Genomic DNA, 24,702 nt, shown 5'->3' on the forward strand with positions numbered 1-24,702 from the left:
ATTGAACCCTTCTTGAAGACCTGCCACTTGTTGAGCACTGTTCTGGGCACCATGGGGAATATTGAAGAAGTAAGACTGAGCCCTCACGTTGCTTTTAGCCTAGTTTGGAAGATGGACATGGGAAACAGCGAGCAATAAACTTCATGGAAAACTTAGCGAATTGTCCAGACCTGTGATTTAATTAAGTGTAATTTACTCCTTGGAGGGGAGGTACCTTCCACCAATGAAGATCAACAACCGTTGTCCAAGTTTGAGTGTGAACTGTCTGGGCTGTGTCTATCATTTCATCAGCCTCTGTGCCCAAGAGGTACAAGCCAAGGTATGGGAGGGTTTTGTCTATTTGACAAATGTATTAAGTGTCTGGTATGTGTAGAACATTGTGCTAGCATTGAGGATACAGAGAGGGAAAAAGCTGGTCCCTCCTGGCCTTTAAGGAGCCCCATAGTCCAGGAGATTAAATGTAAACCTAGAACCGGCATAGAGTATAGGATGTGAGTAATACAAAGGATGTGTCTGGGAAGAGTATTGAAATTTGGAGAGAACGTCCAGCTGGGAAAGGAGGCTGTCACAGTTATACAGGCAAGAAAGAGGTGAAGCTCTAAGCTGTCGTACCGCAGGCATGGGGGGTGTATGGAGGTAGAATTGACAGGGCTTGGGAGCCAAGATAGAAGCAAGTCACCACATCTCCAAGGGCCTGTTCATCATCCGTTCAGTTTGGCGGTTGGATGAGATAACTTCAAAGGTCCTTTCCAGATAGTGTAGGGAATGGGGAAAAACAGGAACCTGGGAGTCAGTAAAGCTGTGGATGCCTGAGGTAGCCCATTCTGTTGTGGGAGGGCTCTAATTGTTAACTGCACACACCTTTCACCATTGACCCTAGTCTTACACTCTAGGGCCAGGCTGCACCAGTCGGATTGCTTATCGTGGCAGCTGTTCGCGGATTAGAAGTCGTGAAGTTGACTAGGCAGAATTTGGGGGGTGGGGGAGGGAAGGATTCTAGGCTTTGCAAGATGGGGTGGTAAAGAAACAGAGCTTGCTTTTTCTTTTCTTTCCTGCAAAAGTGCCAAAAGGCTCTAGCCATTGCGCTTTGTCTTCTGGGGAAACCCCAGAAAAGCATGGCAGTGGGCCAAAGGGTCATTAATTAGAGTGGGGTTGTGATGTTGGCCAAGTTTGACTTCAGCATTCTCCACACCCACAGATTCCCCCATTGGTGCCACTTCCCATTCCCTGAATGCCCTGTGACCAAAAGTTCACAATTAGATTTTGTGGGTGCTGGAAGGCCCTTAGAGATTGCAACTCTACTTTACTTTTGGGAGAACTGAGGCCTGTAGTTCAAATCCTCCTAGGTCCCACCCCAGAGCCTCTTGTTTGCTGGAGGGCCCCAGCCCTCTTCTGTTTCTGCCACCACCTAGGACTCTTCCTGGTTCCTCCCTCCCTGGAGGGAAATTCCCAGGTGACCTGCTGTTGACAACTTGGCTTGCCACTGAATCACCCTTAAATTTGGGGCCTCTGACTTTTGGAGGCTATTAGACATCTACAATCCCTTCAGAAACCAAGAGTCTTGTTTTCTAGCTCCTAGGCCCTGTGCTTCCCAGGATCCAGGGCTCCTGACACTTCTCCAATTCCTCCCTCTTCTGTTCAGACCCTGGGGGTCCTCCTCCAACTGATAGTAATAATAAAAATAATAATTCACATTTCTGTGGTGCTTTAAAGTTTATGAAGCACTTTTCCTCACAACTGACCTGCGCGAGTGTATTATTCCCATGTTACAGATGATGAAATTGAGGCACAGAGGGATGAAATGTTTTGTCCACAGTCACACACCTAGTCAGTAGCAGAGATTGGCCTCTCCCAAATCTTCAGGCTCCCTAAGTATGGTACTGCTTCTGCAATACCTCCCTCACCCTTTCCTACTGCAGTTGCTTCAGTTTTCACCTAGATCATCCTGCGTCACATAGGACCCCTTCCAGTAGCACCAAGTGCATTCTTGCCCTGTCGATCCCCTCCCCACATCCAAGATGTCCTGTCCACTGCAAGCTGAGGCATCCAGGAATGGAGAATGTGGGCTTTATTAATGGGCGAATATAATAAAAATAGGCTTATGAAGAACAGAAGGGATATTTACAAATATACAGTGTTGACTTGTGAAGGGAAGATGGTACCCTGGCTACTCCCTGCAGTGCCAGCCTGCCCTTAAGGGAGCATGCTCCCAGTAGAATAGCAGTGGGATCCTCCTTTTCACTAGCTCCAGTGTCTGGGCTCTGAAGTTTCCAGGCAGATTCCCTTTCAGTTCACATTCCCGTGGGCTAACAGGGCGGGCCAAGCACGGACAGGCAATCGAGTGGCCAGAGCCTCTAATCCTCAGGCCTCTGCCTTGGCCCAGGTGGGTCTGGTTCGGCTCAAAAGGTGAGCAGAACAGTGAGGCCGAGGAGCAGGGTATGGGCGGCCAAGCCAGGAGCAAAATTTAGTTTGGAGGTCTGTTGGCCCCGGGGCCCCCTCTTCCTGTCAGAGCCAGACTTGAACTGCAGTTCTGGGATGATCCTGTGGAGCCAGGCGTGATGGGAAGCCACTCGGATGTAGACTCCTGGCCGGTTGCGGCGGGCACAGCCTTCTCCCCAGCTGATCACTCCAGCCTGGAGCCAAGAGTCACCAATGTGGCAGACCAGGGGTCCCCCGGAGTCACCCTGTAGCAGGAAGCAAAACTCATGGTTAAGCATCCCCCAAGGGGAAGGGAAGAAGCATTTATATAGCACCTACTATGTACTAGCCACTGTGCTAAGCACTTTTTACAAATACCGCATTTGTTCTTCACAACAGCCCTTCAAGGTAGATGCTGTTATCCGCACTCAGTTCAGGAAACCGAGGCACACAGGGTTAAGTGAGTTGCCTAGGGTCACACAGCTAGGAAGTGTTTGAGGCCGCATTTGAACTCAGGTCTTCCTAACTTCAGGCCCAGTGCCCTCATTCCACTGAGCCATCTGCTTCCAATCCCAAACTGGTATCACGACCCAGTCTTTTCTGCCTCTGAGCTCATCTCTATCTTTTTTTCTCTCTCCTGTCATCTCCATTCTTTTCCTTCCTTACCTCTCTTCCCCTTTGTTCTCCTTCCTTCTTTCACTGCCTTCTCTTTTCTCTTCCTTTCTTCCTCCCCTTCTCTCTTTTCCATCCTACCGTGGCCTCCTCCATTCCCCTCTGTCCTTCCTACCAACCTTCCAAAAAGGCTTGAAGCCCTTAAGGCTTCAAAGCATGTACTTCAGGAAGCCTTCCTAAACCCACCAAGCTTTTGTCATCCATCCCAATTGAAAATATTCCCTATTTCTGTACAATCTGCACTGGTATATGTCTGTGTCACCTGTGTGTAATGTGTGTGTATGTGTCCTGTGTCTCCCACCAGACTGGCACTCCCCAAAGCCCAGGACTAGATTTATCCAGAGATTTGAGGTCAAGGAAACCCAATTTGGACTTCTGTCTCAGATGCTTAGTAGTTGTACAACCCACACAGCTAAATCATCGTCAACTGCATATTAGATCTTCTGAGTTCAATGCATCCAAATCAGAACTCATTCTTTTACTTTAAATCTACCCTTCTTCAGAACTGCCCTATTTCTTTAAAGGACGCTATCAAGTGTCCTTTACCAGTTTAAAGGTCACCCAGGTTTACAACCTTGGTGTCGTTCTTTATTTCAGCCTCCCCATTTTAGAGATAACAGGTAGAAATAAAAGGGGAGTCACTTGGACAGTGTTACACAGTAATTCATTGGCCTAATCAAGCCTCACACCAAGATTCCCTGACACCCGACTCAAACCTCTTTACTTCACTACCTTGATTAACTCAAAAATCTGCACACAGGGCTTGTTCTGTGTTAGGAACCGAGGGCCTAAACTTCCACCCTCCCAGGAGCTCTGTCGTCAACCTCTGGCCCGGGGGCAAGCCCCTGGAATAGGGACATACCTTGCAGGCATCTTTCTTCCCCTCTGCGTAACCAGCACACAACATGTCGTCTTGGATGGTTTTGGGTAGCACTCCATGCTCTGAGTCCTTGTTATAGAGGATGTTGCACTTGTGTCTGTCAATGATGGGCACTGCCAACTTCTGTAGAATTTGGGGGCTGGGCAGGTTATCTAGAGGGAGGGAGACCCCAGTACTTTGAGTTTTCCCCATAACATCACACACCTGGTCCCCAGAACAAGAACATGACTTCACCACTAATGATTATTAGCTACCTTTTTCTCTTCTGTTTTCCCCAACTCTTTCATCATCCTAGTGCCCTCCTTTTCCAAATTCTCATCTCATTTAAAATGTGGGGTAGGAGAGAAGGGAGATTAATTTGGAAGATTGTCTCAGATATTGTGTATCTTTGTTGTTCATGCATCCTACAATCCTGTCTTCAAGCTATTAATGAGACTGCTGCAATCTCACTACCATTTAGCTTGTGGGCCTCTGACAGATACTTCTTCCCCAGTGGAATGCCAAGGTAGGCACAGAAGTCAGAACTTGGAAAGCATCTTTTAATTTCTTGATGCTTTTTATGCTTTTTCCCCTCCCTGCCTCAAAATATTTGACTGCAGGTACCCCATTCTCTTTCTGGCTCTAATTCTCTCCCTAGGACCTTTAGTTTCCTTGAAAAATCCCGATCTGCCTTTTCCCTCAGTTTACCTTGCTCGCTGGGACTGCCCCAGCCTGTGACCCAACAGTTCATCCCTGCCTCAAACTTGACCTCAGGGCTGGGAATGCACACAGGCAGGATGTGGTCAGTGAAGGTCACTGGAGCCTCCAGCTGGACCAGGGCCACGTCAGCACTAGAGGCCATGCCCTGATACTGGGGATTGCTTTCCACCCTCTTTACTCGAGCATACATGGCATGAGGCCCAGGATTCACCAACTGCTGGGCCCCTAGTAGAACCTTGTACAGGAAAGTTTCCGAGGTACTGATAGAGGAAGAAAAAGACAAAATGAACAGTAAGTAACAAGAAGGCTCATCCTGATAGTGAACAGTCATATAGGAAAAGGGAAAGAAGGACTATGTAGGACAATCACAGGTTACAGCTAGAGGGGATCTTAGAAATCATTTAAGCTATCCCTTCATTTTATAGAAAAACAAGCCCAGAAAAATTAAGTGAATTGTTTGAGGTCAGACACGTTTGATTTTTAATTAGTTTTTGGTTGTCACATGTTCAGAAACCTTTTTACTGTTGTCAAATTTTTCATGACCCATATGTGACCCACAGTTTAAGAAGCCCTGATAGTCCATCCCCATCATTTTGCACATGGGAAAACAAGCTCAGAAGATGTTAGGCAACTTGATCTGGGCTGCACAAGAGGTAAATGGCTAAGGCTGAGATTTGAACTTGAGCTCTGTGATTCTATGTTCAGCCTTTTTTTCTACTATGTCACACTGCCACCCTTAGAGAAGAGCTGGTATTAAAACAGAGGTAATAGAATTACAGAATTCAGAATTGGAAGGAAACAGAGTGCAAATTATACCTGACTGAGTAACACTTATGCAAACATTCCAAAAAGACATCTACTCGCAACTGAAGACTTCAACTGAGTAGCAACCCATTATCTTCTGAGGCATCCTGTTGTACTTTTGGGCAACTCTAATGCTTCAAAATTGTTTCATCAAACCTTAATCTACCCCTCTGCCCTCTGGAATCAAGCAGAACAAGATTAATCTCTTTTCTCCACGAGAGTTCTTCAAACACCTGAAGATGGCTACCATATCTCCTCCAAATTTTCTTGTCTCCAGAATTAGTATTCTCAGTTACTTCAGAAGATTCTTGAGGCCCCTCACTGTCTAGGTTGTCCTCTAGGTGTTTTCTAGATTATCAGTATACATCTTAAAATGAGATGTCTAGAAGTAACCCAATCCCCAGGGGTGGTCTGACCAAAACTGGGGATAGTGTGACCATGACCTTCATTGTCCTGTACGCTCTCCCTCTCTTAATACAGTTTAACATTTTGTTAACTTTTTAGGCTGCCTTAGTCCACTTTTAATTCACATTAAACTTGCAATTCACTAAGACCCCCCATATCTATATTTTTGTTTTCCATGCCTTCCTTATGCTGTACTTGTGAAGTGGATTTTTTAAAATTTTATTTTTAGGTAATTGGGGTTAAGTGACTTGTCCAGGGTCACACAAGTAGTGTCAAGTGTTTCGTCTGAAGCCGGATTTGAACTCAGGTCCTCCTGACTTCAGGGCCGGTGCTCTATCCACCATGCACCTAGCTGCCCCAAAGTTGATTTTTTTGAACTCAAGACTCTATATTGAGCCGTATTAAATTTTATTTGATGAGATTTTTCCTGTTCTTCTAGCTTGCCGAGAACATTTTTGCATCCAGAATCTGTCATTCTCCATGCTAGCAATCCCTCCCAGTTTGCATCATTTACAAATAGAATAACCAAGCTATGTATGCCTTCATCCAAGTTATCGATAAAAATATCAAATAGCACAGGATACTCTATGAAACAATCCATCAGCAAACATTAAGTACCTGCTACGTACCAATGGAGTCCTCCTTTCAAGTTGGCACTGAACCATTAATGACTTCTGTTAGACATTAAATTATTTTCACATTCACCTAATTCAGCTGTCATCTAGCTTATACCTCTCTACCTTGTCCGCAATGATAGCATGAGAATCTTTGCCAAATTCTTTGCTGAAGTTTAGAGAATGTACCAATCTAGCAACATTGTCAGAAACAAACCAAAAAATGAAAAGAAAATTAGGTTCATCGGGCATTTTTAGTAAAGCCATGCTGTTCTTTGTGATCATTACTTTTTCTTCTAGTTGTTCACGAAAAATCCCTTTAATAATGAGTCCCAAAATTTTGTCAGGAATCAAAGTCAAGTTGTATGGTGCATAGATTTCAAGATACACTCTTGTTTTTGAAAAATTAAGACAGTATTTTTCTTCTGCAGTCCTGTGGTATTTCACCTATTCTCTACCACTTTTCAGAGATCATGGAGAGGTTTAGCGGTCACATTTGCTAATCCTTTAAAGTCCTGGATTATAATCCATATGGACTTGGTAACAAGCTCAAAGTAGCTATCTACTCTCTTACTAACTTCTTTGTTATCTGTAGGTTCTGGCCCTATTAGCTAGTTTCAGTTCTTTCCAGTACAAGTAATGTTCTATTTGTCAGAGAAACCCCACACAAAATAAGAATTGAGTAGTTCTATCTTCCCTCTATTATACATTATCATCACCTTACTCAAACAGTGGTCCTACCTCTTCTTTGATCCGCCTGTTTGTTTTCAAATAACTTTTAAAACCAGACTATTTTTGTTATCTTAATTTTAATTACTCATTCCGAATTTTAGCCCTTCTGACACCATTCTTATAGGATTGTGCCACTTTTGTATTCACCCTATTTTATCCATTGCTTCTGCCTTCAGTATAACATTTCTCTTTAAAATCTAAATTAGCTGATTAATTCCTCGTGGATTAATCCCTATAAATCCTTTTCAAAAACTGTCTCTTTTCTTCCTCATTGGAATTGTTTCTGAAATTATGAGAAATAATTCTCATAATTTTATTTGTGAGAGCCTCCTATTCCTTCTGGAGGGACTTTCTATCTAGAATTTTAGGCCATGGCGTCCTACTTAATCTTTCATTGAGTCCTTTGAAATTTGCTCTTTGATTTTTGGTACATGTCAGATTATACCTGGCTTTCCTTACCACCTCTATCATGATTTCTGAGACAGAAGGGTCATTTCCCCTCAAGGTTCCCATCATTCCTACTTTAACAATAAATTCTTTCTTGTTGGTTCTCTGATTACAAATCCAGCACTCTTTTGTACTACATCACTGTTTACTCTACTTTCATTCTTAAGTTCACAGTTTGTCAGAGTTGTGGTAGCCCAGTGTCCTCCTTGTTCAAGGTTGGATCCTGAATCCCAGAGAGGGAAAGAGAGTTTCAAAAACAAGGTCCCAGAGTGAGGTTGAGACTAGAACCCAGGATGGCTCCTTTTCAGTCCCATGCTTAATTCCATTGCATCACACTGATAGTGGGGCAGGTTGTTACCCATGAGATGTGATTCCAAAAACATCTTCCCTTTGTCTCATAATTATGCCTAAAATTCCACCTTTAGAGTCAGTCTTTTGCTTTACAAAAATTCCTCTCTGAGGATTCATTTATAATGAAGACAACTGTAAGAGAGTTTATCAATTACTCTCAACTTAATGTGACATTCGTTTCTTGAGGAGAATGAGGGAGAGAGAGAATTTAGGAACACAAAGCATCCAGGGGTAGTGCACTAGAAAGAGCTCTGGATTGGGCATCTAAATGAACATTTCAGCTTTGCCACTAATTCACTATGTGACCCTTATCTTTCTAATCCTCAGAGGTCATCTAATCCAACCCCCTTATTTTTCAGATGAGGAAACAGATCCCTTCAAGCTCTGAAACTCTGTAGTTCTATGTGGTTCATAGAAATTGGGATTCTCTCCAATTTCTATGATTGTGGTCTCCTGGGGCAGATTAAGTACCATACATGTATGTGTAGGCATAGTAGGCATCCAGGAGATAGCACAAATATCCTGAGCACCTGAGAGTGTAGAATGTGGAAGAGATTCCAGTTTGTTTTCGGTGTGGTGCAGTGCATTTGAAGATACAAGGGCTAGGCTCCAATTTAGACCCTAATATTTACTAAGAACCAGTTTACCTTCCCAGACCCTAATTTTCTCCTTTAAATGGAGAAAGTGCTTTGTAATCTTTAAATCATTATAGAAATGTGAGTTAACACTATTTCCCATTTTTGCTTGACTCTTTCCTCATCTATAAAATGAAGAGGCTGGCTTAGGTGAACTGTAACCCTTTCAGCTATAAATCTTATTAAGAACCTTTTATGAGAATCAGATAGAAAGAGGTGTCTGGTTTTGAAAATGGAATGAGGGCTGGCCACAGGGAGATGTCCGTGGTACTGAGAATCTTTGAAAGGAATAGGCAAAGCCACAGAGTACAGGAGAAATGTTCACCAGAAGGCTCCATAATGTGGCAAAGAGCATCAGAAGAGGGGGAAACAAAAAGGGACAGAATTTAGGAAGAGTCAGAATAGGATGAGAAGGAGCAACAGGAGCTGGTTTAGGGAACTGCTTGAGGGACTGGGACAGCCTTAGAAAGCAAGCAAGCATGCATGAACACAGAGACCAAATGACTAGCTTCAACATCCTCCCCTGAGAACAGACCTACAGATAATGGCAGATACTGCAATTGTACCTGCCCAGTGTGTGTCTGTGTGTGTGTGTGTGTGTGTGTGTGTGTGTCTGTGTGTGACCCTTTAAGGCCTAACTCTAAAGCCATTATTGGCAAGAAATCTTCCTCACTAGGAATGTGACCCTTGGCAAGTCATGACCTTGGTTTCCTCATCTGTAAAAATGAGGGAGTTGAACTTGAGGTCTTAGGTTCACTTCTACATACATACAGAGAGAGAGAGAGAGAGAGAGAGAGAGAGCAGAAAGGATCCTAGAAATCATCTAGTTGAAATTATCTAGTTTTTAGCTTTCATTTTTATAGAGGAGGGATCTGAGGTACAGAAAAATGAAGTCATTGTCCCAAAGTTACAAAATTAGTTGGTGGCAGAACTGATGTGCAAACCCAAGTCCTTTAATTCCTGATTTAATGTGCTTACCATTAAATCATGATGCCTCTCCCAAGCAGATGTGATCATTTCATTCTGTGAACTCCCAAAGCATTTGTTCATACCTCTCTTTTGGTCTTTCTCACAGTCTTCTGTTATTTTTATGTATTTATTGTTATTTTTATGTATTTAATTCCCTCTCCTAGGCTGTAAGGAGCCTTAAGACAGGATTGTTTCTTAGTCATTTCATTCCCTCCCAGCCTCCATAATAATGCATTGTATTTAGTTAGCCATGTAAACTCTGCTCAGGAAAATTTGATAAATTGAATTTCAATGTAAAGAAAATTCATCTGCGAAAGCAATGAGGCACTGGGATGGGTTCTCAAAACATGATGAGGGTTCTCTCTCATGGAGAACTCATACCCAAAGGATGCCCCTGGTTGTATCTGCTCAGTGGTGCAGGGCTTCTCTGGCCTGTATTAAACTAAGTGAGGAAATTTGGCCTAGTGGAAAAAACACTGAACTGTCAGGAGACTTGGGTCAAAGTCACTTTATTTCTCTGAGCCTTTGTTTCTGCTACCATGAAATGGGAATAATAATAATAATTGAAGCACTTCCTACCTCACAGTGTTTTTGTGAGGAAATTGCTTTGTGATAATAAAGAGTTAAGAATTGTGAGATGGCATCATACACAGCACAATATAGTGGAAAGAACCCTAAACTTGGAATCAGTAGATATTAATTTGCATCCTTGTGTTATCAAGTCTCTACCAGTCATTGTTTGTCTATTTTATGTCAAAGAGTGTAGTAAATACCAAAGAACCTAGGAGATTTATCTGTGTTGATGAATAGATAGGATAGGTCTGGCTAAGACCAGGCATTGTGTTGCTGTCTATGGTGCTAGAGAATGAGGGGAAAGTGGGGCTAGTAGGGATTGTAGCGGGCAGAAGGCTGTCCATGGTGCTGAAATGAACAGAAGCCTAGAGACAGGGAAAATCCAAAGGTATAGGGGCAGTTTGGACTGTAGGCATGTGGGACTTACTTAGAGAAGCAATGAGCTGCTGTCATGACCCACTGATCCGTTATGAGGCTTCCTCCACAGAAGTGGGTCCCATTCCTCTGGATACTGACCTGCCAGGGCCATTCCCCCTCTTGGGCATTCTGGCCTCCTACCATTCGGTTCAGCATTCGGGGCTGACCACAAGCTGGGAAGCAGAGGAGAATAAAAAAGTAGATGTTGCTGTTGCTGCCCTGTGGAGGGCATGTCTCTCCCACTGTAAACATGAACTATTATTTTTGGAGTCGTAGTAGGTTAGAGCTGGAATTGACTTCATAAGTTTTTCTCCTTTCTGTCTTCTTTTCTTTGGCCTATAGTTTCCCTCACCTTTGCGATTCATTTTTCCTCATCTATTCTTGGGACCTCAGTAACTGCTCTTGTATCCTCTCTGATCTCTTCTTGACTAGCTATTTTTGCCTGTCAGGATTTCTCTGGTATGCCTAATTCTCTTTGGGAAGCCATATCTGCCTCATATTATAAAAGGTATGGAAACAGAATCCTTAAGTAGCAATGTCATCTAGTCTAACATCAATGTGAAGCAGGCATCCCCTTGACAACATCCTCGATAAATGATTATGGAGCCTTCATTCAAACAGCTCCATTGTTGGGGAATTAATCACCTCCCAAAGTAACCCATTCCAATGTGGTACAGATCCAATTGTTATTGAGTTCCTCCTCATGTTGATTAGAAATCTGCCTTCTTCTAACTTATACCCACTTACTCTTTTCCTGAACTCTGGGAGTAAAGCATATCAAGTCGAATTCATGCCAAATTCACCATACTATTCCTGCATAAAATATGCAAAGACAGCAAGTATGCTCCCTGAAAGTTTCCAGTTTTCTAGTTCTCATGAGATAGAAACCTTCTCATGTCTGTAAAGATTATCTGCTTAGTCCATACTCTGAGACTCTAGAACACTATTTCCTTCCCAACTCCATTGGTAGGGCCTCAGACACTCACCTGTAGTTGACTCTGCCTCCTTTGTTCCTGTAAGATAAAGATACAAGGATGGAGTGTCAACAGCCATTGCCACTGAAGTTCTCCTACATCCCCAGACTGAAAAAATTCTCTCCAGTCTTCAGACATTCTCTTACCCTCTCATCTTTGGTTGCCGTGTGCCCCACTCCTATTCTCCAACCACCAGGCTTAGAGCCTATATGGTTTAAAGGTATTCCTCCTGGCACTCGGGCTAACCTTAACCATACAGGATTATCATCTCTACCCTCAACAGTCTCTCAAGGCTCTGATAACTTGCTAGTAAAGAGTTATAGGCCTGACAATGAGAAACAACATAGTTAAAGCATTAGGCACAAAAGGTCTCCAGAAATGTTGACTGGATATTTGATTGAATGAATAAGGGAGATATAATGTGGTGTTCAGAAAGAACTTAGAATTGGAGTCCAAAGTCCAGTTTTCAAATCACAGCGCTACCATTTACCAGCTGTGTGGACATGGTACATGATTTCATCTCTCTGGGACATTTCCTCTTATGTAAAATAGGAGTTATAATTTCCCGTACTACCTACTTCAAAAAGTTGTTGTGAGTAAAGGGTTTAGTAATCTCTAAAGCACTATAAATGAATGAGCTGTTATTTACTTCCAATCTCCCCTCTTCCCCAGGTCTGAACTCCCTAAGGGACAAAGAAGTTTAAAATGACCTTTGGAAGACCCTTCCAGCTATGAAGTCTGAAGAATTTCCCAGCCCTCATCATTTCCTTTAGACCTTGCTCGATTCCCAGCACCTATGGGTGGATTTGTTGCTAGTGACCCTAGATCTTCAGACTTGAACATTCAAATAAAACCAACCAGATGGAGCTGAGGAACAGCCTCAGCAGGAAATGGACAGGCCCATGATTGGAGCTTATTTGTATAATTAGATAATTAATTCAATGTATGGGGCTGGGACAGTTAGGATGCCACTAGATCTTTTTTGGGGGACCTCCAGACACACATTCCATTATCAGAATGGGGAAATTGAGGCACTAGGGAATGGAGGAAAGATAAGAATACAGGAGGGGACAGAGAACAGAAAAAGAAGAGGCAAAGGGAAAGGGGACAGTGATGAGGAGATTGGATGGGCCAAGAAGTTACCAAAAAGGAATAAATAGGAAGATAGGCAAGGGTAAAAAATGAAATATTTAAATGTAGGAAAGAATTTGCAACCTTTCAGAAATGCTGACCTCTAGTTTTTCTGACATATAAGAGAGTAGATATGGGACTGGAAGTGACCCATGGGGTTAGCCCTGAGTGGGCAGTGGTCCCAGGGAGCCCCTGCACCTTATGCTGAAAAATGTCTTTCCATATACATTATGCTAATTCATTTGGGTTAGCAAACTCCTCTCTTAAAATTGAGTTACACTCACAGATTAATGTCCATTATTTAGTGTGAGATTGATAGACTGATGTCTAGCTAAGATAGCCATGTCAACAAACTGGGAACTTTAACTGGGGAAAGGAGTAGGGAAGAGAGGTAATTTTAAAGCCTAGGACAGTGGAAGAGAGGCATGGCTGAGTGAGGTGCTATTTGAGGTGCTTTGAGAGCGCTGGGGAGCAACATGGAGGTCCTGGGAGAGCAGTGAGAGGGAAGATAAAGGAAGGTAGAAAGGCAGCAAATATGAAATTTGCCCACTCAGCTCTTTTGCAAAAGGCAAAAGACAGCCCCCTGCTACAGGGCTCTGGGCTTGAAGTAGTTGCCTGTCTTATGTTGGGGGACAAAGTTCAGGGAAAGGAATGAGATAGATGGAGGTTTACAATATAGCTAGAGATGGAGAAAACTCAGAGAAGAGGAAGAATTGGAACCTAGAGACAGGAAATGGGAAAATGCTGACACACACTCAGAAAAAGAGACAGAAGTGAGAAGGGGTGGGGTGAGGGGACAGACAGAGATAGAGGAGGAGGAAGAGGAGGAGGAGGAGGGAGGGGGGAGGGAGAGAGAGAGAGAGACAGAGAGAGAGAGAGAGAGAGAGAGAGAGCTAAGGGCAGAGGGAATAGGAACTCTTGCTCTTGGTCAGTTTGTGTGTATGTGAGGTTTTGGGGGGGTGATAAGAGGGAACTGTACTTTAGACACCAAGTCACCCCAGAATTCTTGTCTCTCAGACTAAAGCCCCTCCCCTAGGCTCAATGGCCTTTGGTTTTAAGAGGAGAATTTCACTGTTCTTTGCCCTTATTGGTAATAACAGTAATTACCCAATAATATCAGGAGCAAACACACCTAATTATCTGTCATTATGATTGTAAAAGGTGTGTGGTCATTTATCTCCAAGGAAAGCAATTATCATTGCAACAATAGGTCCAAATAAAAAGAGCCAGGGGCTAAGGGGAAGGCCTGGGTACTAGACGAGGAGGAGAGGCTGGGGACAGGATTCTGGGGTCCCAGTACCAGAGCAGGACAAAGAGACAGCACAATTTCCAAAGCAGATTTTCCTAGAGCCACTCAAGAGAGCATGTATCCCCCACATCTTCCAGCAGTCACAAGATGATGAAACTGAACCCCAGTCTTCATCTGCAGCCTGAAATGGCCAAGGCCCATCCCAGGGAGGTGACACAGGGACAGGGAAATGCAGCTGCTTCCAGAGTGGGGCGTGTTAGCCGGTGGAATGCAGCACAATTTTCAGGGCAAAGAGCACCCAAGGGAAGGGAAGGCAAAATCAGGAAAGGAGTGTCTCTTTAGATGTTTGGCTGACCTCCCACCAGCCCAGGAGTCCTGACTCCTGGTCCTGTCTTTCAGTTCCCTAGTGATCCCTCACCCTCTGAGCTGGTCTGATCAGGGTAACCCTATCTGACCCTAATTAGCTTGAGATTTGGAAACAGGGGAGAAGGCTGGCATCCCACCCTCCTCCTACACTTTTTGTGACCACAATATCCTCAGAGCTTAAGCTGGAAGCCAGCTTTCCAGCTGCAACATCTAAGCTCCTAACCCTCCTCACCTTCCTTGCACTGTAGATTGTAAAGGATATGGAGACATTTAGTTCTACAAGGGACCATAAAGGCCATTTAATCTAACCTCTTATTTTGCAAATGAGGAAATTGAGTCAGTGAGGTGAAGAGACTTGTCGAAGGTCACGCTGATCATAAGTGACAGAGGTAGAATTTGAATGCAAAGTCATCTAATTCCAGATCTCCTTTTCTTTTCACATTGCCATATTGCCTCTAGGTGCCCTTCTCCTACCCTCCTACATGGCTGCATTCTCTAGCCTCCTACTTAATCAGCTCTTTCAGCCTCCTACTCATAAGTCTTATTCTCCCACTCAAATACATCCTCTCCCATCCTCCTCAGCCCCTAAACCAAACCTTTTACTCAGCTGCATCTTCCTCTGCAGCCCCTCAGCTTTCTACTCATCTCCATCTCCCAGCATCCTAATCAACCCCATCCTCCAGCCTCCTACTTACTCCCCTCTCCTCATCTCCAATTCACTCTTGACTCCTATCTTCCTTTCTCTTTCCAAATGAAGGAGAGGCATTTAAATATATAGCTTTACTCTCCCAGTAAATCTACTCCTAGTAGGTCTGTCCCCCACCCATTCCCTCCCCAGTGCTACTCAGTCCTAATTGGCATACTGGCTGGTGAAACCCAGACCAGAGCCTCTCCCTTCTTTGTGAGCCCTTTGGGTCCTACTCTTGCCACCTTCACACCCTCCTTCAGGAATGATGACAGATGGGTAAGGGTGTTTTCTCCAGGTCATGGTGATCTTGCCTTCTCCTAGCTCACCACTACCTCCTCTCCTGGCCTATGGCACTTGATGGAGGTAAAGCTATGTGTCTCTCAGGCCTGTATCTACCTTAGCACGTGTGACTAAATCCTTATTTTAGCAATGTAAGACTTGGATAAGGGGTAGGGGAGTCATTTAGCGTGGTATAGTAGAAAAAGCAATGAATTTAGAGATAGGTGAGACGTAGATTGAAATCCTGCCTTTAACACTTAGTAGGTATTTGACCGTAGGCAAATTATTTAATATTTTTGAGCCTCAGTTTCTTTATCTTTTAAATGGGGGTAATAATACTTGAACTACATACTTCACAGGGTTGTAAACCTTAAGGTATTATGTATCCTTGTGAATTATTATCTTAGGACTTCAGATTTCATAAGGTGTGACTTCAGAGATCTCCATTGCTGGGGGGCTTTCTTTAGTCTTCTCTTTTTCCAAGACCTAGGAATTTTGTTCTCTATTCCCAGAGATACCCTTAAATTCTCAAGAAACAAACCCAAATCATCCAGGACTATCTAAAGCCATGGAGAAAACTTTCCTGTGGGAATCTTTGGGTTCCCTTACGCTCCCTGGGGCTACTGTCTGCCATGGAGTCTGAGTTGGGGGGATGTTATTAGGTGGGGAGAAGAATGGAGAGACACTAGAAAGAGACAGAGTTGGGCATATTCTAGGAGAGAAAACAGGAAAGGAAGATAGAAAGCTAATCAGAAGAGAGTGAGGAGACACAAATCAACTTGGAGATAGAAAGCTAGTCAGAAGGGAGTGAGGAGACACAAATCAACTTGGAGATAAAAGATGAGGCAGAGACCCATAGAAATGCTGAAATGAATTGGGAGAATGAGACAGAAACCAAGGAAATATGTGAGAGGAGAGAAAAGGAAAAGGAGGTGGGGACCAAAAACGGTGAGAGAAAAAGTGAAGAAAATAGAACCCAGGTGTATTGTCCTTCAGTCCCCAGCTTGCCTTCTTTAGGTCACACTCTCCCTGTCACCCCCAACCCTGGCCCCCCACTCCAAACCCAGATAGTCTGGGCTCTAGCTTCTGAAGACTCACCAAACTGAAGGAGGAGAAAGAAGAGGGCCAGGGTTTGGAGCTGCCTCATGCCTTCTGGTCTCAGGGAGCTGGGGGAATAGGAATCCTGGGTTCAGAGAGGGGCTCTGGGCTGGTTGGGTCAGCGAGACAAGAATGGTTTGGGGAGCACTGAGCTTCCAGGTTCCATGAAGCAGGGGGTTATATCCCGGGAGGTGATTGCCTACTTGGAAATGCTACCCGACCAGTTTGCCCAGTTCCCTCTCGATTGCCTCTCCTTCAGGAACTGGAGTCTCTTGAAGAGGAGGTGACATTTCAATGACCCTGCCCTCCTGAACCCCCTGAACTTCTAGGTTAAGAACCAGAATCCCCTGGCCATCCCTGACCATGCATTGCGATAGATTGACCCTAGAACTTCCATATCCTTTTTCTCCTAATCTGAACAATAGGCATAACTAGGGATTACAGAGATCATCTTGGTTACTCTGGAGAAGGTGGACAACTTGGGTCCCTGAGCAGAGGAGCCAGGAGGAAGACAGAGGACTGAAGAACAGGAAACCTTCTCAGAATGGGCAGGGTTTAAGAAGGGTGTACAAGGAAGTCTGGATTCTGGGAAGGCCTGGATCAGCAGTGCCCCAATTCCTTTGTGGTTATTGGTCTCTGGGTGGGAGGGACCCTCTTCCCCAGGCTCTGAAGACATGAGAATTGGAGAGTGGAAGTGGACAGACTTTTGGGAGGAAGTTATTTAGGGAATGGGTTTGACGTAAAAGAGTCAGGGATGGGAGCCACTCCGTTGGAACAGGCAACTCCCCTTTCTTTCCCCATCTTCCTGGGTCTTTGAGCACAGGGTCAAGTCTAGAGTTTCCTGGTGTCGGCCGTCCCTAACCACATTCATTCTCTCAGCCCTTGAACCTTCCCTAATTCCACCTCGTTCTCTATTCTGGATCCCACTCCTCTCCCAGAAATAAAGTTCATTCAACCTAACAGCGATGCTCCGGCTCACACCTTCTCCCTCCTTCATCTTTCCTCTCTCCCTCTCTGAATTCAAATTTCTGGACTCTAAGGTCCATTTAGGATCCAACATTCTATGTTCTGAGGGCTTTTTGAAGAATTACAAGACCGTAGATTTAGAGCTAGAAAGAACCTGGAGGCCACATAGGCCACCCTCAAATTGAAGTCAATAGATGTTAAACGACTTGTACGATGTCAACTAAGTGTTAAGTGACCAGCCCTGAAGCTCTAACATAGCTTTCAGATTTAAGATTTCATGGCCTGTGTTCTTAGAGCCCTATTAGTTTTGGCATTCTGTGCTTTCTTTTCTTAGATCCCTTCTAGTTCTAACCTTCTATGTTCAGTATTTTAAAGGCCTCTCCAGTTTTATAGAATTTTAACATTCTTTGTTCTAATTTCGAAGGCACCTTCTAGCCCAACATTTTCTGTTTTCTGATCTATGGAATTTTCTAGCTCCAACATTCTACTTAGGGCCACTTCCAGTTCTGACATTCTGTGATGCTAAAATTCTGACTTCTCTGCTTATTTGTGCCCTGGAGTGGCACAAATCTGGGTGTAGGGATGGAAAGCATGGTAAGGAAGATGAGGGTGGGGGTCCGTGAAGGAAGCCGCAAAGGCTATCAAACTGGGAGGAAGGAGCAGTATGAACGCTGTTTTAGATTCTCAGAAGGAAGGAGGTCAGGACACACCTAAGCCTGGTTTACTCAGCCACTTTCCTTAACCTGAAGCCCACCGATGAAAGGAAATGGGGTGACCTCTAGTGGCAATGGGGCACAGATACCGATTGTGGATTGGGGAGAAGCACGGCAGGGGCTACAGAGGAAGGCAGGAAGCCGTTAGAGTCCCTTTCTCTTTATTTGCCACCCTCCCTCCTTGGCCACTCACGTTCTCTCTTTCCTTTCCTTCTTGCGATTAGATCTTCCCACTAATTTTTTGAAATTTATATGTTTTATTAGGCAACTCTCAGACTTTCAGTTGCAGTCAGTCAGTTAAGTAAACATTTATTAAGCATCTCATAGGTGCCAGGGACTGTGTATTAAGCTAAGGATACAAAAAAGAAGTAAAAGATAGTCTCTGTTCATCTAATGGACTTACATTGACAGAGGGATTTTCTTCATTAAGAGTTTCCATTGAACTCCAGTGAAATCACAGAATCAATCCAAGTGGAAATTTAACATTAAACATTAATACAAATAACTATACTTATGTGTATAATTATAATATATACATTATACAATACATACATTCAATATGTACATAAGCTGCTTATGTGGCTTAACAGCTACATTTAAAATAATTAATTTAAGGGAATAAAGTTTCATAACAGTTTTTCCCTATTCCTCCCTCCGCATTAGGATTCTTTGCTGATTCATTATCATTAACTCTTCCTCATTCGAGGTTCTCATTAGTGCATATTGCATTTTTAAAGTTCTTCATTTTCTGCCCTGTGTTCCTCACAATTGTCCAACCATCTTAATTTCTTATTCCTATTTCTTACAACCTGAAACACTCACCGTTCCCATCTCTCATGCCCCTGGAAGATGTGCAGCCTGAGGTCTAACTCACATTCCAGCCTGTTCCAGTGTCTATTGTTCTTAGTAGAGATGGTGAACCACTTCCTATGACCATCTTTTTAAAATGAGCTCTGAAGTTCTGCTGACTTTTTCTTTACAAAGCTTAAGAGCTCCATTTGCTGGAATTTCCTTTCTGTCCCTTCCAGCCTCTATGTTAAAGTCCTTGGCCTAGACTAATGACTGAGTTCATCCTTGATCTTTCTAGCTCATTTGTTACTTTTCCCCCCACTTTTAACCCAATGCAAGCTTCCTCACCATTCTCCTCTTTTCTCACCTCTAGATTCTAGTCCCAGTTCTACCATTTATTCACTTAGTATGTGACTTTGGTAAAAGCCTTTCCCCTCTCTGAGACTCAGTTTCCTCATATGTAAAAATAAAGGTATTCCACTAGATGATCAACTTAAACAAAAACAGCGTTACATTTGGAATCAGTGGAACGGTGCTTGAATGCTGGTTCTGTTACTTATTGCCTTGTGGCCTTGGAAACGTAATTAAATTAAAAAGTGTATTTCATTAAATACTTCCCAATTACGCATACTTTTTTTTAACATTCATTTAAAAATTTTTGAGTTCTAAATTCTCTCTCTCCCTCCTGCCCCTTCCCTACACATTCCAAAGGGAAGCAACATGATATCAATTATATATGTGAAGTCATGCAAAGCCATAGTAGCCGTGTTGCTAAAGAAACACATACATACACAAACAAAAGAAAAATAAAGAAAGTAAAAAGTATGCTTCAATCTACGCTCAGTGTTCATCAGTTCTCTCTCTGGATGTGGATAACATTTTTCATCATGGGTCCTTTGAAATTGTCTTAGATCATTGTCTTGGCCAGAATTGCTAAGTCTTTCACAGTTAATCATCCTTATGACATTGCTGTTACTGTGTACAGTGTTCTTCTGGTTCTGCTCGCTTCATTTTGCATCAGTTCATATTAGTTTTCCCAGGTTTTTCTGAATCTAACCCCTTGTTATTTCTTATAACACATTAGTATTCCACACAATCTTATACCATAACTTATTCAGCCATTCCCCAATTGATGGGCATTCCCCCAATTTCCAATTCTTTGCCATAACAAAAAAGGGCAGTTATAATTTTTTTTTTACAAATAGGTCCTTGGGAAAGTAATTTATTGTGCCTGGACCTCTGTTTCCTTATCTGTAAATTGAAGGAGTTAGAGTAGATGATTTCTGAGATCTCTTCTGGCTTACATGCCCTATGATCTGTGATCCCCTACCATCCTGAGAGTAGTTCACTAAAGAAGATGGGACTAGGAATGGGTAGGGAAGGATGGGAGGTAACTGTGGCCAGGAGGAAGGAAAGACTTTTAGAACACAGAACATCATGTAGAATTTGGAAATGGCGGTCTTTAAAGGGGAGTGAACTCATGTTTCCCTGATTTGTGCCACCAGATGGCACAGGTCATTGTCATGAGGGTAACCTTGTGAGGCCTTGAAAATGAAAGGAACAGGGTATTTTCCAGAGTCGTTCTAGAGGTGACATTCTAGAGCTGAGGTATTTGAGAAGTCTATTAGTGTAAGACTAGTCCCTAACCCTGTTACGTTTGGGCAAAATGGTTTTAACAGGGCAAAGAGGTGTGGACCCAAATAAGCATTTGGTTCATGTGGAAGGAAGGGTACATTTGCAGCTCTACAGGTATTCTGGGGGAGTCTTCCTTCTGGTGTTATTACCGATGTTCTTTGGTGACAAACCTAGTGCAGCTGGTTTTTAGGATAGGAAAATTGGGAGAGCTCATACTGTATGGATCAGTTCCATATGGGGAATTATCAGCAGTTTAAAGTGGGGTTTCTAGCCATTTGGGGGCTATCCTATTTCAAAGTGAGATGTAACTGTTGCCACGATGGGGTTCAGCAAAGGAGGGCAAATCTTGGTAGCTTGTATATGATCCTAGTCTTTGTGTAACCTTTTTACATTTTAATAAAATGAAGCCTGCCAATCGAAAGCCAGAATTTTAGACTGGAAGAAAGTAGGGCTGGCAGAAGTGTTTTTGAGGTGGTTTAAGTAAAAGCTTAAAGTTCTTTTTTCAATTAAATTTTCTCTTTTACTTTTGAACTTAATTATCAACAAACATTTCAACAGAAAAGAACAAAAATGAGAGTTGCATATGAAATTCTGTGACAGTTTTTTTGGGGGGTATATATTTAACAAGGTACTTAGAAATTGCCTTGTTTATCTCTTTTTGTCTTTTTGTTTTCTTCTGTACATTTTTAATGTTTTATTCATTTCCTTTCTTTTTTGGGGGATCTCTATTATTATTCATTAACTTAGTTTTCCAAATGGCTCACCCATAACAAATAATTATAGTCAAGCAAACAAATCAATACATTGGCCATGTCTCAAAATGCATTCTTCTAGTCCTTAACCTTTCTGCCAAGAGCCAAAAGCCATGCTTCATAATTATCAGTCTTCTAAGGTAAAAATTGGTTACTGTATTGATCAGAGTTTTCAAAGTTGTTTTCCTTCATATTACTGTGGCTATCATGTAAATTGTTGTCTTGGTTCTTCTCACCTGACTCTACATCAGTTCATGCAAGTCTTCAAAGTTTCTCTGAATCCTTCATATTCATTACTTCTTACAATGCAAACATTTTATTGCATTCATATGCCACAATTTATTCAGTCATTCATAATCATTTTAGGACCTCTTAGCAAGCCATCCTGCGTCCTAGAATTTGGAGGTATTAATTGATATGATGGTGTCATTATCTAAAAGATAGGAAGAAGAGGGCAATCTCAAGACTGTGAAGATTATATGGAGCTGCATGGGCAGGAGAGAAGTGAGTTCATTCAGTTTAGGGCCACCAGAGATTGCAGTTCCCTAAAGGGTGGTCAGTACAAGTCTCTCTGTGGTCTGTGCTTGCAGCATAGCATTTATAGTTTCCTAGCCCATCAGCACAAGTGGACTTGAGGCCACAGAGAGGAGCCCTCAGCCTGGGAAAGAGGAAGCCCAAAAAAGACTTTGCAGAGATAGCATTTGGTACACAGTGGCTCATGCAGCACAATCCTTGCCTCTATGAGAGCCTAGTCTATTTCATTTTTTCCTGGACATGGCACATAGATTTACTTTTCAATGCCTTCCAAGACCTCATTGTAGCAGGTGACTTGAATCAAGGTACCTGAGGAGAGGGCCTCACTTCAGGGAGGGGTGCCAACCTAGAAGAACCAGTGTGTGTTAAGGGAGAGGAATACTAGGTCTTGTTTCTCATGCTGCCCTAGTAAATTTGGAGTTAAAAGGAGTCCAATAATAACAAAATTAGAGTTCCCTCTGTGTGGAGCTGGGCCTGATTCAAGTTATCCCCTGATAGGTTAGGTCTGATATTGGAACAAAATGAGATACTCACAAGCCATTCAAAAAATCAATAAAAGGTTTATTGATCTATAGCATAGGAAGGATACTCAAGCAAGATATGGTGCTTGGTCTCAGAACTCCGTGACTCAAGGGGTCTTAGGACATCTGGAATTCTGAAGGGCCCCACCTCAAAGTCAAATATGTCTTGAAGACACCAGGAAGCTGAGTCTATATAGCAGCTTCAGCCTTAGCCTTCTAGTAACTTAGCCTCCTGGTAATTGACTAGTCAAGGTTTGGGGACAGCTTCCTTGGCTTTTAGAAAAAGAACCAGCCTAACCTATGTGGGTGGTTGGGAAAGCCTATCACACCTCACGAAGAGCTGAGGCCAATCGAAGTCCTGGCTGAGTGCTCGTCATGGAATTATTTGTGGTCTTGTAGGGTATGATCCTGGCAAGCTCAGGCTGTCTGGGCTTGAAGGGGAAAGGCAAGTTCACAATGATCTGCTTTTTTTCTTTTGTTTGTTTGTTTGTTTGTTTTTGGTGAGACCATCAAAGTAATACGTGTGGTGTATGAAGCAGGGCAAGGAAGTCATTTACCAGAATGGCAAAAATGAAGTACAAGGTAAACAAGGGCTCAAAGGAAGAGGGATATTTGAGGACCAGAAGAGTAGGTCAGCAATAAGGCTTCAGTGAGATCCAAGGAGCAGTAGTAGTCTGAAGGCAGGCTGAAGTTCAAAGAAACCAGGGTATCTAACCAAGTCTGAGATTGATTGCTTGAAAGTTTACATGCAATTTATCATGCCCAAGCAGGTGAACATGCAGCATGTTTGTATCCTTTTAAGCCTGAAATGTAGGGGGTTTTAAACTTCCCTCTGTTGATTATCTCCAATTTATTCTGGATATATCTTGTTTTCACATACATCAATATATGTATATATAAAATTATACATATGTATGAATGTGTGTATATAAACAATATATTTATGCAATATGATACATATGTATTTATGTGTATATTATATAGATAACTATTTCAATGTAATTGGTTTTATGAATTTAAAAATATATATGTATATACATTTATGTATAAGTATGTACATATATACACTATACATCACAATCATATATGCATGTGTATGTGTTTATACATTTTGTATGCATCTGCATGTATCTGTATATGCAGACACATGTATATACACACATGTGTATAAACACACAGAGTGTTAGGTGGAGTGAAGCATTACATATGCATGTGTATGTATATATATGTGTGTATGAATGTGTGTGTGTGTGTGTTTCCCAGAATGAGTTCCTTGTTTTCCAGAATGAGTTTCAGCTTTGGACAGTTCCTGGCAACCACAGGTGGTGTTTCTTGTTTGGAAACTGTCCCAGCGGCAGCAGCAATGAATGAATTTCTACAAATTACATCTCAGAACCTGCATAGCATTGAAAGGGGAAAAAGAGGCTGAGGGAGAATGTTTGCCATAGAACAAAGTGTGGAAAGGTATTGAATGTTCCAAAGCCTCTCCCTAAAGCCCAGGACTTACGGAATTTCAGAATTTTAGAGTTGGAAGAGACCTCATTGGCCACTGAGCCCAACCCATACCTAAAAAAACACATACGTACATATACATATACATATATATACATATATACACGAGACACATATATACAGACACGTAACACAATATATGGTAATGTATAAGATGTGTGATATACAGTATATAAATACACATATACACACATATTTCTATATACATGTGTATACATATATTTATGTCTGTAATAGACACACTGTAATTTTCCTGACAAGCGGTCCTCTGGCCTTTGCTGAGAGACCTCCAGTGAGGGGGGAACCCCTCTTCTGAGGCAGCTTGTTTTACTTTGGACACCTCATCTACTTGTGAGCAAACAAGAGAGATCAGGAGAGTGCATCATTCAAAGTGAAGCAAGATTTGGAAAGGAAAGCAGCCTGCCTGTAAATATATGCTATCGGATGCCTCGCTAGGGGCTCAAAGAAGATAATGGATGAAATGCACTTTGCAAACCTTAGAGTGCTTTGTAAATGCTAGTTATCCTTATAATGGTGGTTATTGTCATTTGCCTCCAGTCATCAGATTTCCAGTCAGCTAATGAATTCATTCCTTGCCTGGCCCTTCTACTGCACCCCTGCCAAGCTTAAGCAATGTTTATAGAGTAATACGGAGGTTTGCCAGTAAACATTTAGCAACCAGGCTGAGGTGGGGGTGGGGGAGATGCACACAGTACAGTTTTAAATTTAATTTGCATTGTTAGCCCTTTCTTAAGTCTAGACAATCAACAAAACAATTTATTAAAGCCTGATTTGTACCAATTGTGGATTTCTGAGATATAGACGCTCACGCTTCTGGCCACGGTCCACCTAATGCCGAAAACAGATTCTGCAGAAACA

The 24,702-nt window shown here is 42.7% G+C and overlaps 1 protein-coding gene across 1 annotated transcript; it reads right to left on the reverse strand.

Moving 5' to 3' along the window:
• Positions 1-2,050: 2,050 nt before the first annotated feature.
• LOC114043854 (serine protease 27-like) lies at positions 2,051-16,591 on the reverse strand. Its single transcript, XM_027863076.1, has 6 exons — positions 16,402-16,591; positions 11,603-11,629; positions 10,627-10,789; positions 4,658-4,929; positions 3,953-4,122; positions 2,051-2,684 (listed from the first exon to the last, which is right to left on the reverse strand). The coding sequence occupies exons 1-6, from the start codon at positions 16,448-16,450 to the stop codon at positions 2,400-2,402; spliced, it is 966 nt and encodes a 321-aa protein (XP_027718877.1). The 5' UTR covers positions 16,451-16,591; the 3' UTR covers positions 2,051-2,399.
• Between the last annotated feature and the right edge of the window lie 8,111 nt (positions 16,592-24,702).

The sequence above is a fragment of the Vombatus ursinus genome, unplaced genomic scaffold, assembly GCF_900497805.2.
Source record: "Vombatus ursinus unplaced genomic scaffold, bare-nosed wombat genome assembly UNPS02014770.1, whole genome shotgun sequence".
Lineage (NCBI taxonomy): Eukaryota > Metazoa > Chordata > Mammalia > Diprotodontia > Vombatidae > Vombatus > Vombatus ursinus.